General features: G+C 48.5%; 1 protein-coding gene and 1 non-coding gene across 4 annotated transcripts; both read left to right on the plus strand.

Moving 5' to 3' along the window:
* The first annotated feature begins 281 nt into the window (after nucleotides 1–281).
* Nucleotides 282–7,737, plus strand: EIF5 (eukaryotic translation initiation factor 5). 3 transcript variants are annotated; one of them, XM_026048683.1, is made up of 12 exons: nucleotides 282–335; nucleotides 507–699; nucleotides 2,676–2,955; nucleotides 3,233–3,314; nucleotides 3,647–3,819; nucleotides 4,165–4,276; nucleotides 4,984–5,123; nucleotides 5,359–5,517; nucleotides 5,795–5,956; nucleotides 6,107–6,271; nucleotides 6,424–6,558; nucleotides 7,355–7,737. In XM_026048683.1, exons 3-12 carry the CDS (start codon nucleotides 2,884–2,886, stop codon nucleotides 7,445–7,447), a joined length of 1,293 nt encoding a protein of 430 aa, XP_025904468.1. In that variant the 5' UTR covers nucleotides 282–335; nucleotides 507–699; nucleotides 2,676–2,883; the 3' UTR covers nucleotides 7,448–7,737. The 3 variants fall into 3 exon arrangements, with proteins under 3 accessions (XP_025904468.1, XP_025904469.1, XP_025904470.1); XM_026048684.1 differs by lacking the exon at nucleotides 282–335 and having other exon boundaries at nucleotides 457–699; XM_026048685.1 differs by lacking the exons at nucleotides 282–335; nucleotides 507–699 and adding an exon at nucleotides 2,005–2,163 and having other exon boundaries at nucleotides 7,355–7,736.
* Nucleotides 4,644–4,767, plus strand: LOC112955412. Its single transcript, XR_003250883.1, has one exon. It is a non-coding gene; the product is annotated as a small nucleolar RNA SNORA28 (small nucleolar RNA).
* Nucleotides 7,738–18,321: the final 10,584 nt, after the last annotated feature.

The following is an 18,321-nucleotide window of genomic DNA, read 5'->3' on the forward strand; positions in this document are numbered from 1 at the left end:
CGGCGGGAGCGGGGCCCGGGGGGAGCCGCGGCCGCCGCGCTCGGTAGCGGGCCCCGCCGCACTGACTCATCCCGCGCCGCTCCCCTCCCCCCCTCTCGCGAGAGTGGGTAGACGTGATGTCCTCTGGGGCACTGGGGGGGGGCGAAGCGAGGCAAAGCGGGGGTTGGATTGATGGCGGCTCTCACCAATGAGTTGGGGGCACGGCAAGCCACGAGCCAATAGGTTCGTGTCGAGGCGAGCGGCCAGCCAATGGCATGGCGGCGGGGGCGGGGCGCGCCGCTGGCTGATTGATCCCAGCTTTGGCGTTGTTCAGTCAGAGCGAGAACATTCTAGAGGTGAGTACGGGGCGGCCATTGACGGGGTCCCATCAACCGCCCCCTTCTGCCTGAGCTGCGCGCCCGGCCGCCGCCGCTCCCTCCCCCTTTCCCTCTCCCCCCCCTTCCTTCTCCCCTCCCTCCTCGTAGGTGTCGCCGCTAACGATGCCCCTGGTTGTCTTTTGCACGCAGATTGCCCGGCGCCGCTGTCCCTGCTGATCCTGCCCGCCCCAGGACGCTCGGACCCGGAGGCTGCGGCGTCCGCCTCCGCCTCCCTCCCCGTCTGGATATAAGCGCCCCCACGGCCCTGTTCTCCTCACACACTCGGCTTCGTCGCAGCCCGGGGCGAGCAGCGTTGGGTTTATGTCTTTATTGGACGAAAACGGTGAGTATCCCCACTACRGCAGAGCGGGTGGGGGAGTGAGCAGGGGGGAAATCGAGGGTTTAGAAGAGGGTTTTGGGTGGGAAGGAGGAAGAAGAGGGTCGAAGGCTGGGGGTGCCGCATTACCGGTAAACGGTCGATGGCAGGAGAGATTTCGTATAACGAAATAACCGGGAGCTCAGTAACGGTGGGAAGGAGGTAAGAACAACAACATTCCATATATYATTCTGCGTTGTTTTCCAAATTCTGCTTTTATTTTGCGTGCGCTTTCTGCCCTCCGCCCCCCCGCGCTGCCATGCGACGAGACAAGATGGCGGCGGCCGGGGCCGCGCCTCCCGCGCCGTGGGCGCGGAGGGGGAGGGGGCGCGGGGCGGGGGCAGCTGTGGCGCAGTTACCAACCCGCGGGGGGGGAGGGGGGGGGAGCGGAGCGTCCCCCTGTCGCCGCCGGAGAGCGCATGCGTGCCTGGGGGTGACCTCCCGCCCATCTCTCTCCCAAGGCTGACTCAGTGTTTAATTGCTGCATTTGTGACTCATCACAGGCCCGAGCGGGGCGGGGAAAGAGACTCGCGGCTACACAGCGTTATCCGCCTTGCCGCTTTTTCGCTGTGCTTGGGGATAGGGGGGAGGGGGCGGGGAGGGTAGTTGGGATGAGGTGTCCTAGGGACCAGGAGAGGGAGCTTCAGTCCGCAGTAGAGAAAAGCGGTAATCTGGAAGGAGGGGAAACGGCACATTCCTTCTAAGAACTCAAGCTCRGCCACCGTGCTCAGTGCTTCACAGGCACGTGGTCACATCACATGATGACTCTTTTTAGATATAACTGGGGAAGGAAGCCTTGGGCTTGAAACAAGATCCATGGTGCATTTTTTTTTCCCGAAGGGTAAAACTGCATCTAGGCTAATCTAGAATACACATATATACAAAAAGGACATGTACAGAATTGTGTAAGCAATTTGTAAACCTGATTGGAAAGACACAGGCTGTGTGGAACCCATAGACATACTATTTTGCATAAATGCTAAGAATAGTTGCTTAAGTGTGTCAGCACTTCTGTCGTTAATGGTAGCAACATGATGATGTGTCAGAATGACTGTGCTGTAATCAGGGTCAACTCAAACAGTTGTGGTTTAAGTAATCCTGCATCTGATTATAGAGACACATGTTAATTTTAATACATAAATGCTGTGTAAGGTAACTTTAATAATAGGATTCATCCTCCTTCTCCTTCCTCACTCCCTCCTCTCCCTCCCCCCCCCCCCCCCCCAACCAAAAGAAAAAATAAACAACTGGAAAAGCTGCTGCACTGCTCTGTACCTCTGCATTGCTAGGCTTTCTACAGTGAAGCAACTTATGTCAGAAATAATCAGGCTTACTGTTAAGTCAAAACTCAACAGAAGCTGCTTTGAGAATCCATAATTGAGAGGGAGAAATACCTAATTATCAACTCTTTTCCACTCCGATCARAAAATGGTAAGCCATGTGAAAAAAATCTGTTGGACTACAGATTGCTGCTGCTTCATCTTACTGATATTTCTCTCAACATTCTGACAGGCTTCAGTTTGTGATAAGCTCATGCTATGGTGCAGGATATGAAGCTGTTTTCCAGATTTTTTTTCCTGCTTCCCTCTACCCTGCAGCCTGAAATATATCACATGTGCAAGCAACATCAGTTCTCATAATAAACATCTTTTTTTCCTTTGTGATTGCAGCAGTCATTCAGGCAGTAGACATACAGAAAACGTTTTTAAGCTGTTTGAGTGCTCTTTGGGTTGTAAGAAAGAGAGGGTGGAAGATTATGTGGTTTAGATGAGGGAAGGGTATCAGCAGTACAACTCAAAGCTACTTATGTTCCACAAGAGGGAAGTCATAGCCACAAGATGAGGGACTATAATTAGAGAAAGTTATTTATATAGTTCTGTGACGACTTTGTGTGTGGGTGCCTGTCAAGGTAAACTTCATTTCTTTTCTGTTAACACTTGCAGAGCTGTTGCGCAGCCACTGGTACCTGTATTGGGGAAACATAGCATACAAGCAAGAACCTTACAGCCTCAGTGGCGAAAATTTTTTCATGTCAGAGACCGAGAACTCTTGCAGTCGTTTATGTCATCCCGTCTTCTCCAGACAGAAGATACCAAAAAACTGCAATCAAAGATCTCTTCATCTTATTGATAAAGCAACTAATAAGGCAAAATGTCTGTCAACGTCAACCGCAGTGTTTCAGATCAGTTCTATCGCTACAAAATGCCCCGTCTGATTGCCAAGGTAACTTGCTATTATTGGTAAATGGATAGGGTTTCACTTTCTAGATGGAGGAATTGGTGTGAGGTAATGATACCAGTGCCTAGTCAGCCAGTGTAGGACAAATAAGAACTTCAGTCTTTTCAGTCTACGCTGGGTGTGCATTAGCTCATTTAAAAATACTTTAAAAGATAACTGCTTTTAAAATTAGAAAGTGATGTAAGTGGAATGGGAAATATTCATTGGGTTTGGCTATTGTGGTCATTTAACCATAAAGCACTTTTTTTTCTTGTTTTTTAAGGTTGAGGGCAAAGGAAATGGAATAAAGACGGTTATAGTCAACATGGTTGACGTTGCAAAGGCGCTTAATCGGCCTCCAACGTGTAAGTAGTCTGTAGAGCAATAGGGCGTCCTTTGACTTTTGCTCTTTATATTACTTGGAGTGGTAGTGTGAACTAGGCAATAAATCATTTGCTTATACTAGCCCTTTAAGTCACATTTCTGTCTTAGAAGCCTTTATCCCAGGGCAGAATTGTAAATGCACGAGGATGGGGATAAGAATGTGTGTAGGGGGGGTGTATTCTTGTTTTGGGGATCCATTGTGTAGCTGCTGAGAACACAGTACTCCTGCTTTATATTTTCTTACTGTTAGCTTTATATTAAAGGACTGTGAGAGTTGGTGGCTATTAATGTACTTCTCTTTTCTCTCTTGAAGATCCTACCAAATTTTTTGGTTGTGAGCTGGGAGCACAGACCCAGTTTGATGTTAAGAATGACCGTTACATTGTCAATGGATCTCATGAGGCGAATAAGCTGCAAGACATGTTGGATGGATTCATTAAAAAATTTGTTCTCTGTCCTGAGTGTGAGAATCCTGAAACTGATCTGGTGAGTACTTCCCGTCTGTCATTTACCATAACACTACAGAAATGCCACACCACTTTCATAAACCTAAAGTGCCAGTGTTAAGATACCTGAGCTGAACGTGAACTCGGAGAAGGTAATCTTCCTCTTGCAGGAACTGTCTGGGAAGGCTTTAAGCGTATAGAAGTATACAGCTTTGCCACCTACGAACTAGAGGCTCTGTTTTTGGAGCTGATGAAAGCCTTTAAACCTCTAACTTGATTCTGCTGAGACTTTACGTAAACATTGCTTTTAGGCTTTAATGCATTCCTGTTCTGTAAGCAGTATTTTAACCGCAGTATTTTAACCAGAGTGTATTCCTTTTTGCAGCATGTCAATCCTAAGAAACAAACTATAGGTAACTCTTGCAAAGCCTGTGGCTATCGAGGCATGCTTGACACAAACCATAAACTCTGCACGTTCATTCTCAAAAACCCACCTGGTGAGTGTGAAGTTTTATTTTGGGCATGGTCAGGCAAAAGGTTTCATTACCAGAAAWCAATGCTGAAGTAATGCTAACTAAATTAAACTGTTTTTTTAAAAAAGGGATGCTCCTGGAGTTTGTAGTGCAGGATAAAGTACTAGGTACTTGTTCACAGTTGACAGGATTGCACAGAGCTATGATTGCTACTGTTGCATCCTTTCACATAGGAGCATCTGAAGATGTATATGTAGGGCATAACTCGGTAGGAAGACAGTTGGTCTGCAAGTGGACATTGCAGATTTTCACCATGTGCCCTTGGAATGAAGCAGAAGGGTAGGATGTAAAAGCATCTCAGTATCCCTCTACCTCTGGAAGTGTTCTGTGCAAGCAACACTCTGTAGTAAGCATCTCGTTGCCTGCTGCAATTTAAGCTTGCTAAAGTAGAAAAGTCTAACCTATTCCAGGGGCCTCTGCTTTGTGAGGGCCCGTGTTATATGGACTTGAACAGCCTTAGGTCTCAGTGAGAAACCAGGCCTAGAATGACCTATAGTATGCTCTCCTGGCAGGTATACATCTGCCCTGAATAAATCTGGGAAAGGGTGCTGAGCATTAGTAACTGCTAATACAAATATTGCAGCTGGCTTATTCAGGGATTTGTTAGAGCTGTAATATGTGCAAGTAGTTTATTTGATGATGTAGAGAATGATAAAATATTTTACTTCCAGAGAGCGGTGACACTGGTACAGGAAAGAAGGAAAAGGAAAAGAAGAACAGAAAAGGCAAGGACAAAGAGAATGGTTCTGTGTCTAGCAATGAGACACCTCCACCCCCACCACCCGAGGAGATAACTCCTCCACAGGTTGTGGTAAGTAGACAGGGAAGGCAGGGGGTTGTATTTTGTGAATATGATGCTGCAAATGGCGCTAAGCTCATAATTAGCTCCTAACTGTATCATTACTTCCTATCTCCCATGATTTTCAGATTATAATAAAAGATTTCTCTTAAGAAAAACTTTATATGGTTTAAAAAAGTGTTTTTGTGTCTTTTATGCTCAGCTGTTAAAAAAGCCTGTAGTAATACTGTGCAAAATCCCATTTTAGGAGGAGGAGGATGATGATGACTGGGGTGAAGATACAACAGAAGAAGCCCAGAGGCGCAGAATGGATGAGATTAGTGACCATGCAAAGAACCTCACACTTAGTGAAGATCTGGAAAGAACAGTGGAAGAGAGAGTCAATATATTATTTGACTTCGTGAAGGTAAATATTTAGCAGCTCCGTCCTTGGTGTGCCCACTCTCTTTCAAGTGCTATTGAGAGTAAGAACAATAGAAACATAGGGTGGGTTTTTGTTTGGATGCAGAGGGAGGATTGCTCYTTTCTCCCCTCTCCTCTTGCACCCCCCAGGCTCTTCATCCTTTAAAGCTTAAAAGATTCTACCTAAACAGAAGTTCTCCARGTGATGGGGAAGGAAGCTGCAATACAGCACTGATCAGAGCTCGGTAGCAGTTAAAATGTAACTTGCATCTGTCTTGCAGAAAAAGAAGGAAGAAGGTGTCATTGATTCTTCTGACAAAGACATTGTAGCAGAAGCAGAGAGACTGGATGTAAAGGCTATGGGCCCTCTAGTGCTGACTGAGGTCCTCTTTGACGAAAAGATTCGTGAACAGATACGGAAATACAGGCGTCACTTCCTTCGTGTAAGTGTCATCTGCTCCTAGTAGAGCAAGTGGTTCTGTAATAATGACTCATGGGAGTTCTAAACTTGGCAGCTCTAAACTGCTGCTTGCTTTTTAACTAAAAACTGCTGAGAGTGGTAATGAGAGTTACTGTAAATTTTGCTATTCTAGTTCTGCCACAACAATAAGAAAGCTCAGAGGTACCTTCTCCATGGCTTTGAGTGCGTGGTAGCCATGCATCAGTCTCAGCTTATTTCCAAAATACCACATATTTTGAAGGAGATGTATGATGCTGATCTTCTGGAAGAAGAAGTCATCCTTAGCTGGGCAGAGAAGGTAAGAGTAGTATTTCATGGGCTCCACCTGCCACATGGCTGAATGTAACAGTGCATCTGGTCTCTCCATCCTGGGAAAAAGCCTTGTGCTGATATTGATCTAATATTTAAATGCTACAAGAATTTACTAYGTCTTTGTTACCCTGTTTCTAGGCCTCAAAGAAATATGTCTCAAAAGAGCTTGCCAAAGAAATTCGTGTCAAAGCAGAACCATTTATTAAATGGCTCAAGGAAGCTGAGGAAGAATCTTCCGGTAATGAAGAAGAAGACGAAGATGAAAATATTGAGGTAGGCAAGACTCCATAAACAATTCCAGCTTTTGTTTCTCCTTACTGAGACCTTGAGCTACTTGATTATTGAGCAGTGTAATTATTGTATTGCTTTGTGCATGGGAAGCTGGAGAAATTTTTTTTGTGATTCCATACTCTGATACAACGGTTGTTAGTTGTTAGATTGACTGCCCTTACATGAAACTTATCTACCCAAGATCCTTGTGAAGGACCTTGGTAGCCAAAGGACTGCTGTCCTTTGTCCTGATTGTGCAAGCAGGCTCTGACACTGCAGTGGAACTTAGTGCCTTCTATACCTCTTCCTTCGTATCAGAAAGCCTTGTGGTTTTTAGATAGGCCTTTGTGCCTAACTAGCAAAGCAGCTTAAAGAACAAGTCACCAATTTCTCCTACTTTAGGACTAGGTAAAATCTGTTTGCTTCACTCCAACTTTCTGGTTATATGTGTGGTATGGGCTAGGGGCTTTTCTTAGGTTAGGAGTCAGGAATAGCTAATACCCACCAGGYTGTGAGGTTTCTGATGTTTCTGACATCATGGACACTCAATCTCTTCTGTCTTTTCAGTGCTATGAAATACAGTTGCTACAGCAATRCAGTTGCTATTTCAGCATGCCTCAGTTCAGGGTTTAGTTATGGGGTAGTTCTGGAATGCATTGTTCAGCCTAGTGCAGAATAACAGGGAAGGAAGGGTGGTTAGGCAGGCAAGTTTGCAGCAGCTCCTACAGTTTGAGCAAAATTATGCCAGTACTTGATAGCAGTAGATGCTGTAATAAAGGTGACTGTTTTGTCTCCACAGGTGGTGTACTCCACAACCGCCAGTGTACCTAAAGTTGAAACTGTGAAGCCTGCAAACAATAAAGATGATGATATCGATATTGATGCCATTTAACATGATGCAACGTAGCTTCCAGTATGATGCAAACTTCTCTGCATTTTTCTGCCAGAAGTGTGACTTGTATGTGCACAAGCTGAAATGGCTTAACATCCTGCTACTTTGTACTCAAATATGTATCTTTTTACTGTGACTGGTCTTGTGTAACTAAGCCTAATACCAAGAAGTCAGCACATCAGTGAACTGATCTAGTTTGCAAATGGCATGTTATGTTTTGTTTTTCTAACTTGTGTTGGACACATACTTGGAGCACATTTATACAGTTGTGGAAATAAAGGATTTGGTTTTGGTCAATCTTCACTTATGCCTAACTTGTAATTTATTTTTCAAAGTAATAAAAGGTCTTAGATGGAAAATTTTCAGTTTGAGACAGAGGCATGTACTTGATCTSTTAAGCTATATATTTTTTAAAAGTCTCTAATTTAAAGAAGACACCTAAACTAACTTCTGAGGGTCAAGTTCATTAACCTGACTCAATGCAGCCTCTGAACTGAGGAAACAAATGCAGCCTCAGCAAGGACAAAGGTAGTGGGTAAGCTTTTTCTTTAACAAAGTTGTCATGCAGCCTAAAGAACTAAAGCTGTGCTACTGTGCCCCTAAGACAAGTGTGGACCTAYAGAACATAAGTAATCTTCTAGTTTAAGCAAAATACCTGGTAAGGATAAGTGGATGGAAGTAACTTGGCGAGTAAAGGGTTTTGACTACGAAACCCTGGTGAAAGGTTCCCTAAATGGTACAAGGCACAGCTCAAAATACCGCCAGTTGTTTCCCCAACAGCTTTTTGTCCCCTAGCAGCACTGCAGCAGTGTGGTAATGGTGGTTTTTTTTTTTTTTTTTTTTTAAAAAAAAGTCTCTGTTTAAAATATGACAAGTCCTGAGAAATCAAGGCTCTAGGAGCTGTTTTTTCTAACTCGGTCACTTCAAGCAGAAAGTATGACCAGAGGAATGAGAATTTTCTTGATTATGACAGTGGTGATTTTAACCTAAGGTTTTACCCTCCAGCTTAAATAGGACCTTTTTAAGCCTGTTGTGTCTAGGCAGTCCTGGGATAAGGACTTGTTTTAGCTCTGGGGAACTGGTGTTAGCTCTGGCTAGTACCATTAAGGAAGATGGGGTGAAGTTAGAGAACGTGGTATTTTTGGAGGTGATGATGGTTTATTCTCCTAACTTGAGTGTTTGCTGCTGTTGTTGTTTGCCTTTTTGATTTCAACAAAGTCCCAGCTTCTTCTTCCCTCCCCCCAGAAAGTAAACCTGCTTTCCTTTGTTTTGTATTTTACAAATCYGTCCCTTTTATGCCTGGTGCGAAGAGAGCTTCTTCCTCCTGGGTCAGATGTCAGCTCCYTTGTCCAGTAGTGTCAGGATCCAGGTGTGGGCCCCAGATATGTGGGGTTTTGCTGGTAGTGGTGGTTGTTTTGTTTTTTATGTAGATTGACTTGACTGGCAGCTGCCTCTAAAGAGACAACTTCTGTTCTCTTCAGCTGTGGGCATTTGTCCTTTTCTGTGCAGTGTGCAAGACAGGCCTGCTTGCTCCAGAAGGTAATAAACCCCCTCAGCACATTATTTCATCAGGTCAGTGAAGCTGTGAGTCTTCAGAGATATGCAAGGGGGTGGCTGTGGTGCAAATGTGGGAGCACGCAGCAGGCCAAGTGTCCTTGGTGCTCACACACAGGTCAGGCCAAGTGCAGTATAATGCTGTACCCTAACACTGATGGAAAGAAGGAGGTTTCTGGGAACACTGAGGCCACCAGTAAAAGAACGTGGAGTTCCTAGCACTATATTAGGCTTCTCTCCCCATTTTCACATATATCACTACTTGGTCTCAGACAGTAATTTGGGGATTCAACCAGCTAATTGTAAAAATTAATGTTCATTTTGTTACCGTTTCTTTAGGGAAGGAAGAAGTCTGTCTTTCAAAAGTTTCCTGGAGTCTTTGAATTTGCTGCTGCTGTTGCTATCTGATAAAAGTAACAAGCCTCTCTTCAAAAGGCAACTTGATATTTAGATGCAATCTGCCTGAAGTTTCAAAGAAAGTCCTGGCACAGGGAAAGGAAATAATAAGTGTGTTGATTTCCCTCCCTTCAGAGATAACAGTTTCTGTGTAGAAACGCAGYATGAATGCAGTCATCTGGCAGGTGGACAGGTCTAGCAGTAGGTCCATTAGCCTTGGCTTTATAAATGTTGATCTCCCTCCATGAGGCTGCAATCTGGAGCTTTTATGCAGCTTGACAACCTTCATCAGTGTCTTCTCTTCAGCCAGCACAACAGGGAGCTTCTCTACTAGCAGATTTGCTTGGTAGCATCACAGCAGCACCGAGAGATGAAAGGAGTTGAGTGTCTTGAACGAGGATTTGAAGTCCTGATTGTTGTTAAACACAAGAGAAGTAGAATTGCCTGTTACTACTCTTACCTGAGAACCTAAAAAAAATCATGAAAGGTCAGGGCTTTATTCAGCTGGAGAGGTAGATGTGAGTTGTATAGAAGGATGCTCTTTGCCCCCAGGAGTCTGCGGCCCAGGTTTATAACGAGGCAACGGCTGAGCAGAAGGGGAGAATAACTCAACCTCATTGTGGTAGGCACAATAATATGCACAGTAACACTTCTTAATTCAGCCAGTACTGGCTGGGTGGCAGAGCTCGGAGGGTTGTGATCAGTGACACAAAGTCTAGTTGTAGACAATAGGCACAAACTGAAGCGCAGGGAATTCTGTCTCAACATGAGGAAAAGCTTTACTGTGAGGGTGACTGAGCACTGGAACAAGTTGCTCTCTGGAGCCTCTGTGCTTGAAGATACTCAAAAGCTGTCTCGATGGAGCCCTGTGCAACATGCCATAGCCTAAGCAAGGGAGTTGGACAAGGCATTTTCCAGAAGCACTTTCCAACCTGAATCRCTGTGTGATTCTGTAATTTGCCCTTGCAGTGGCTGTCCCAGTCAATACAGCTGCAACGTGAAGCAGTTTGTTAGGCAGAGTCCCTTGCACAAGGTCACTTGCAGTGTACAGTTAGTCTCTGTCTTGCGCTGCTCTCCCCCCACACCCCAGTTCCTTTCGTTCAAGAAGGTCGGTGTTATCTGCACACAGACATCAGGATGCTGCCAAGTGTCGTTGCCTTTGTTCTGCATATGGCAAAGCAAAACCYAAAGCTGCTGGGCATTCCTGTGTCATGGCCTTATTGCTATGCACAATACTGTTATTCCTTCCCTTTAAGATTTTCTTTGAGTTGAGAAGCTCACTAAAAGATCCTAACCTCCTGCAACGTGCAACAACTCAGCAGATGTGTCACTGTCTAGAGGTACCATAGCTGATTGATGTCTTAGGGGATAGTGCACAACTGGAATGCTCCCCCAGACTATGCAAGTTCCTAGTCCTGATGTTTGAGAAGAAGAGATGCTAGTGAAAGGTAGTTAATGTAGTCATCTGTAACAAAGCTGTACTTTGATTTGGTGGCTGCTACACAATGGTAACAAAGATGACAGCAATTCTGCACTCCCAGTGAAGCCAGGGAATGGAAGTGGTGAGGACAGATGGAACAAGAGTAGCTGACCCGCCAATTAGTCTGCCAAACAGTGGCAACTTTCTTCTTCTCAGACTAATTACTCAGAAAGAGCCTTGGAGGGTTGTTGCTGAGAATTGACTCTTTGGCATTCAATAACACCACTGAACCATGAAGATGTGGAACTGAAAACCCAGAAGTAAAGACAGTAGAGAGCAGCTTGAGAGCCTCTTTAAATCCTTATCTGCAAAATCCTGTTTGCATGCTTAACTTTCTACTTAAGTTTTATAGAGCTGTTGGACTGTTGGGATCACTTACGTGCTTAACAGGCTTGTTGTGCTGTCTATATTTCCTGTTTTGAAGATAATCATCCTGCAGCCATGGAGGTGGAAGCTCTCTCCTGATCTGGAATTGTTGAGGAATTGCTCTGCTGCCCTTGAAACAGGCCAGTCTGGTTATACTGCAGACCTAATTCCCTTTTAATAGCTAGAAATATGAAATGGAAACAAGCAATCTGATGCTGTAAATCAGCATAGCTCCAACTTCACTCCACTATAGCTRTTCTGATTGATACCCAAGAGCCTGGATATGGTGAGAGAGCACCCAGGGGATGTTGCCTGTAATTCAGTAGGACTGCACAACTCCTTAGTATTTTTTCAGAGGAAAAAGAAAAGATCTTTGAGTTTCTGGGTAAGAAACCCTAGAACCAAAGGCTCCCTGGTCCCTCGGGCAGGCAGCTGGTAAGCACTTCACCTGCCCCTCTCCCTGTCAGTGGAGCAGGGAACCGTTCCTTCCACAAGCATGAGTGGGAGGGAAAGCCAGGAAATGCTAAACCATCTTTTGCTGAGTGTCAGTTCCTCTGCTTGCCAGTGCTTTGAATGTTTATTCAGTAACTAAATAGCTAAGACCGTATAATCATTTAGCAAAATTATAATTATCAGTAGAAAGCTCTGTCCGGGGTTTCTGTGGGTGCTGTTAGCTTTGGGATGGATCTCTGGATAGGGCTGTCAGGAGTGTGGGCAGTGCTGTGGGTGACAAGAGGGGGCGTCCCTCACCACCAGGGGACACAGCAGGAACCGAGCCGGAGAGCAGGGCCAGCTTCACTCACCAGCCCCGCGATGGCCACACGAGTGTCACGAGGAGGCCCAAGGRAAGGCAGCTCAGCAAGGCAAGGCAGGATCCCCGAGGTGCCCAGCCAGGCACCTAGCACGCAGGCACACAAGGGTCCCTGCCAAAGGCAGCAGGGAAGCTCCAGGTGAGGCCCTTTCTCACAGCTCCTTTCGCCACAGCCAGACCAAGGTCACTCRGCTGCACCATATCAGAGCTGGCCTTGAACACAGGTGCTCAGCTAAACATCTACATGGTGGGAGGAGAGGCCACAGAGCGTACTGCTGCTTTCAGGCAGATTTTCTGAGGGAGGCTGGATCGAGAGAATGCTGTTTTTCCCCATTTCTGATCTTATCTCATTGGTAGATGCACTTTACAGACTGGATTTTYTTTCACAAAAGCAGAAGAAGTGACACGGAGGACAGTTCTGGTTTGTGCCTGGAGTCCCAGGCATTTCGACAATACATTGCAAATTAAGAAAACGTTAGCACCAGGAAATCCTCAATGAGATGCTTATGTGGGTGTCATGATATCCTCCCTGAATTTTTACTTTATACTTACTCTTTTTTGTGCCTATCTGGCACTAATAAAACCCAGCTAACAGCACTGACGTCAATGGAGTTAGTCTGGATTTGTATTTGTGTAATTAAGGTAGACATCTGGCATCTTTAAAAGAAACATGTGAGGAATCAARTATATTACCCCAGGAGAATCCCATGCCTCTGTTGGCACAGAGCTGTTAATTTGAGAATTGCACTTATGTACAAAGTTACAAGGGTACAAATTGTGAACGGAATGGTTGATGCAAGAAAGGATTAACTAAAGAGATGAAGGCTTTTTTTTTTTTTTTTTTTTTTTAAAGTTGGTTTCAGATGCTGGGAAACCTGGATTTAAAGGCTTCCATCTCTAGCTCCTTTTATTTCAGGCTGCCTGTATCTGTGCTCTGCACCACGGGCTGGAGGTGGTGCAGGACTTGGTGGACAAGCACACTCAGGAGTGGAACAGAAGCAGGAGCACCCTGGAAATCACGGGGAAATACTACTGTGCACAGGAAAATAATTGGATATTAATCTTTCATCTCTTAACCTCTTTTAGGTCCTTATCCATCACCTGATGTTTAACCCAGGAATTCACAATTTCTGGGTTTTCTCCACTAAGGAGATGCGAGTAGGTTTTTTTTTTAATTTTCCACTTGTTCTGATAAAAGATACTTATGTGAGTTCCAGCACGTAGAAGCAATTTTAAGGAAAGACACTGACTCTCTGTGGGCTTCTAAGAAAATCTGAAGAATCAATTTAAACAAAATGAGTGATGTCAACTTGGTCTCCATGAGTTCAGAATCTGCCCAAAAGGGCATCCACTTGTGCTGCTGTGAGGAATGCGCCAATTCCAGGAACAGAAGTTCCCACTTAGATGGAGCAGCACAGAGAAAGAGAAGAGAAACCTTTCTGCAAACAAACCAGGCTGAATTCCACCTAGCAGAGGTGAGGAAAGAACAGCACCTTTGTGTTGCAGCCAGGTGAAGTAGCCAAAGCTTTAATCCGCTCTTTCCTTCAAAGAATGCRGGCTTTCCAGGAATGTTTGAAGAGTCCAGAAATAGGAAGGAATACGGTAAAAAGCAGCAACCCTTAAGCAGAAGAGCTGATTTTTTGTGCATTCCTCATGCTGATTAAAAATGAAGGGAGGAGGGAGAGTGACGAGTTCACTGGGTCAGCCCATGGTGGATCCTGATGCCAGAGCAGATGAGCAACTGCTTAGACTGAGGCAAAATAGATGATGTGAAGAAAAAAAGAAAGAGCAGCTTGTGAAGCCTACAGAGGCCTTCTGAGCTACTAAAATTGAATCTTTCCCCCAGTGGCCACTTCTAACTAGTGTCGTCTGTGAGCAAAGCCTGTGGGCACCAGAGTTGCCCTCAGTTCTCTGTGGCAAGTTTGGGGTCGCCAGATAAAGTGTTTGGTTGGAACAGATCCCGAGCAGGAGCAGGAACGTGCCAGCTGGAAGCCAAGCACTAGGGAAGGCCAGGTTGGGACACCCAGGGCAGGGCTGGTTACGTGTCCTTGTGCAGGTCAGTGCAAAGCCAGGATGTGAAGGTGGTTGCGGAATGCGGTGGAGGAGTGAGATGCAACCAGTAAAGGTTTCCTGTTTTGTTGTGCAAATATGCTAAGCCTGGGAAAGGGGGTGGTTTTAGCCGAATCTCCAGGGGGAGACCGAGTGTTCCTTGTGGGAGGAACCRTGTGTGAGAAGGGACCTGCCTGCCAGGAGAGGCTGCTCTGGAGGTGTTGGGTAATGTTCGCTGGTGAGCTACGGTGTGGTGCTATGTGAGCACAAGGTATGAACTACTGCAGCTTCTAACGTAGCCCCTTAACGAGATTGTCGTCATCTTTACTGCTTTTCAGAAGGGGGATGATTCTTCCCCCTAGAGGGAAGAGCTTAGCAGAGATTCCTGGCGTTGGTGTTACACAGAACTTCCCGACCTGCTGGGTGCCAAGTGAACTTGCAGGTGTCACCTACACRTAGCCCAAATGGCAGCCCACAAAACAGAAGGCAAAGAAACGTGGCTCAATTTATTTTTAAGAAGCCTATGGGTATTTATTTGTTTATTTTTCGGCACTGAGGAGTGGGAATGGAAGGCAGAAGGAAGTGGTGGTATCATGAAGACCAGAAAACCTGTTCAGCAGGAAATGCTGCAGGTGTTGGCTGGATGGGGAAGGAGTGGCTGCATTCGTGACACAATGTGCCCCACGTCACACACTGGGAGGCTAATGGGGATGACAGTCGCCTTTGTCTGTTTGCCTCCTTCCTCCTGCGTAAACACCCACTTTGAGGATGGACTGAAGAGAGCTACTCATCCCAGAGGAGCGCAGTGCTTGCCGCTAGAGGGAATGAATGTCTGACTCCTCCACCACTCCCTGTTTCATGGGGCTCACTCTCCTTCTGCAGCAAAAGGGGCCAGGTCTGACCAGATGCATCTCTGTGTTGGTGCAGAGCTGGGCATTGCTGGGGGATTCGAGTCTCCCTTAACTCAGCTGTCTGTAGCTATTAGAGATACCGCATTATGGAGAGGGTCCACCCTGCATGGAAGTATCTGGGCAGCTCTGTTTGGCACAGATAATCCAATAGTGCTGGAAAATTTCTGCGATCTGCTTTTCCCCCCACACATTCTGCCTTTTGGCAAATGCGGAGACCTGTTTCCCCTTAATGCCTGCCGGTGTCTAAGGCAGAAGGAGGTATCTGGGTGTCTCCTCGGGGCTGAAGGCGTGAGCGCGGTGCCTGGGCGCCTGTGAGCCGGCCTTGGCACCTCCTCCCAAGCGCCGTGGGAAGAGGAGCCAGCAGGCGGCGGGGGTGCAGAGCGAACAAGAGAGGAGTTTTGACTCATACCTAGCGCTGGTGCCATCTGTGGCCCTCAATAGGCTGCACCAGCCCTGCAGCACTCTGAGACTGCGGGAAGCTGAAGGAGACGGGGTGCAGATCCCACATCCCTGCTCTGAGGCGCCAGCCTGTGCTTGGCCGAGCACTGTTGTCTCCAACGGGACTGAGTGTGGAGATGCAGCCGCGGTGACTGTGGGGCTTCACCCCGCTGCTTCCCGCGGTGACCACGGSGCTTCAYCCCGCTGCTTCCCGCGGTGACCACGGGGCTTCACCCCGCTGCTTCCCGCGGTGACCACGGCGCTTCATCCCGCTGCTTCCCAGGGCCTGGTGCTCTGGGCGGGAAGGCGGCGGGGCAGCCTGGGCCCGCGCTGCGCTCGTGGCCGCCAGGGGGCGCCGGCCGGCGCGGCCCAGCCCGCCCGGCGCGGGAAGGCGGCGGGATGAGCCGAGGGAAGCGGGAGCCGAGGGAAGCGGGAGCCGAGGGAAGCGGGAGCCCTCGCGGCCAGGGGCGGCGCTGCGCTCGTGGCCGCCGCCTGCACCGCGACCGGCCCAGTCCCTCCGCGAAGGAGGCCCCCGGGCGCGGAGCTGTTTGATCTGTCACTGCAGGACCAGGGAGGGAAATATGGGGTGGGAGCAAGCTGCTCCTGAATCGGCTGCGGAGAGCTGTCTCCCCCCGGAGCGCAATAGCGCGATGGAGCTCCTCTCCCTCGGCCAGGCTCTGCACACAGGGAAGCACCTTGCTCTGGGAGGCATGCGGTGCTTCGGGTACTCACCCTSGCTCGCCCTGCAGCCCGGGTTACCAAGGAACACAGTCGGGTGATGTTCACATCCCGGGCGATACAGTCTTTGCTCGGATGCTCTGAGGGCAAAATGACGGCTTTCCTCAGTGCCGTGCTCGGGACCCGTGGGCCGTTCACCCGCTGGCAGGAGCAGTGAGCACCGCGGTGCAGGGGACCTGCTGCTGCCTCCTGTAACGTGTGGGGCTGGTGTGAGCACTGGCGGGGACCCTGCGCGAGCGGCCAGGCTGCCCCGAGGGACGACACCCGGAGCAGGACCCGCGGGTGTGCGCAGSGAGCGCCCTGCCGCCCCCGCTGTGCGCAGGCAGGAGGGCAGCACGAGGCCATCTCCTCCGTGCTGCGGGGTGTCACGCASGCAGCGGGGGCACCGGGCTCCCCAAGGAGCGCGCCGGGACCGGGAGCACAAGGGCGCCCATCGCGCCCGGGCGGCTGCCACCAGACGTGGCCGGGGAGTGGCGTCACCGCGGGGAGCCCACGGGCTGCAGGGAGCCAGGAGCTCAGGCGGTAACGCCCAGCAGCGCCATCGGCCCCCAGCTCCGCCGCCCGACGGGACAAACCCCAGCAGCCTGGGCTCGCTCGGGTTTTCTTTCCCTCTCCTGCGAGCAGCCATGTTTCACTTTTCCGTGGTCACATCCCATGTAGCCAGACTAGGGAGCGAAGGTCAGGGTGACAAAACCATGGGAGTGGGTMAAACCCCGTGCGTGGCACGGAGCAGGGCACAAGACCAACCCCTGCCACAGCGGGAGCCTCCCAAATCCAAGCGCTGTGCCCTCCCRCGGGACATGGACAGGATCCGGCCTGCGAGGGGGCAGCAAGCCCRGAGCGGGACCCGGCGCCGGGGCCCTTCGCAGGCCCAGCGGCTCCTGGAGGCTGCGGACACGGGGCGCTGAGGGGGCGCGGGGCCGGCCACGGAGCCCGCTTTGTTTCGCCGCGAGTCGCTGCGTGGGGCAAGCAGGGAAACGGTTGCCATAGAGAAAAGGCAGAATCTGCAGCACTGGCAGCGCTCCTGCGAGGCTCCTCCAGCAKAGCTTTTTCAGGAGAATGAAGCCAGCGGGGGATTTTTAAGGGTTGTTTTCTTCTTCCTTTCTTTTTTTTCTTTTTTCCTTTTTTTTCTCCCCCGTACTTTTTACCTCTTCAAATAGAAGWGTAGCCTGAGCTTTCTGGAAAAGTGCGTAGGGGACTGCCAAAATGCTGTATGAGCGAATTTACGGCCTTTTGCAGGTGTCAGAGAAGCAAAATCCAATTGTCTGAACTGGATTCAAGCAGCTCTGGTGTGTTTGGGATCCTGCTGCTTGTACCTATGTGATCAAATACCAGGGAAATGGGTACTTGGCCTCGAGTCTCTCCAGGCTTACTTTCCTCTCCCCCACATACAGAGAGCATTTTGAGACCTGGATTTTTTTTTCCCCAGAGGAGGAACCTCAGTAGAGCCTTGGGTCCCCATTTTCTCACGCTGCTCTGAGACGTTAAATCCACACTCAGCCGGGCTTTGTCCAGGCTTTGCCAGGCGGGGCTTTCCTGGCCTCCGTGCTGCGCCGCGGGGTCTTTCTCCTCCCTCTCGTGCTGGAGGAGGCTGCTGATGGAGATGGCAGATTCCCCCCGGCCCCTCACGCTTTGATCACAGCGGCAGCGGAAGCCAGACTTTGAAAATACGGTGATTTCGCAGACGTGTTGATTAGAAAATGAAATTCTGAGAAGCAAGTGACAGCCCAGCTGAGCTGGCTGCATCTGCGAGACTGGAGCTCCCCGCTAGGAGATGCATTTTCATATTTCTGACACATCCAGGGTGTTGCATTATTAATAAAAATGAAGTTCTTAAGAAAAAAAAGAATGACTCCCAACAGAAATTGCTTTTTTTTTTTTTTTTTTTTTTTTCTCCCCCCTGGGAATCTTCTAACCCCCTTGAGGACAGCCCGGTCCTTCTCCTCTGCCACAAAAAGACACTGAAAGGGACCCTCGCCCCAAAGCAGGGACAATCTCTGAGAGAGCAGAAAGACTCCTGCGATTTGCCTCCCCTAAGCAGGCCRTTAATCGAGGTTTCCAGTTTCACAGGAAAATGAGTTTAATGGAGGAGGGAGAGAGGGCTAGGGACCTCCTTAGTTAGCTGCAAAGC

Source organism: Nothoprocta perdicaria, unplaced genomic scaffold, assembly GCF_003342845.1.
Source record: "Nothoprocta perdicaria isolate Ctin4 unplaced genomic scaffold, notPer1 scaffold_56, whole genome shotgun sequence".
Taxonomy (NCBI): Eukaryota; Metazoa; Chordata; class Aves; order Tinamiformes; family Tinamidae; genus Nothoprocta; species Nothoprocta perdicaria.

Coding starts and splice junctions, on each gene's coding strand:
- EIF5 (XM_026048683.1), top strand. CDS start 2,884: ATGTCTGTCAACGTCAACCGCAGTGTTTCAGATCAGTTCTATCGCTAC. Junction 3,820..4,164: donor AGAATCCTGAAACTGATCTG/GTGAGTACTTCC, acceptor TCCTTTTTGCAG/CATGTCAATCCTAAGAAACA. Junction 6,272..6,423: donor TCCTTAGCTGGGCAGAGAAG/GTAAGAGTAGTA, acceptor CCCTGTTTCTAG/GCCTCAAAGAAATATGTCTC.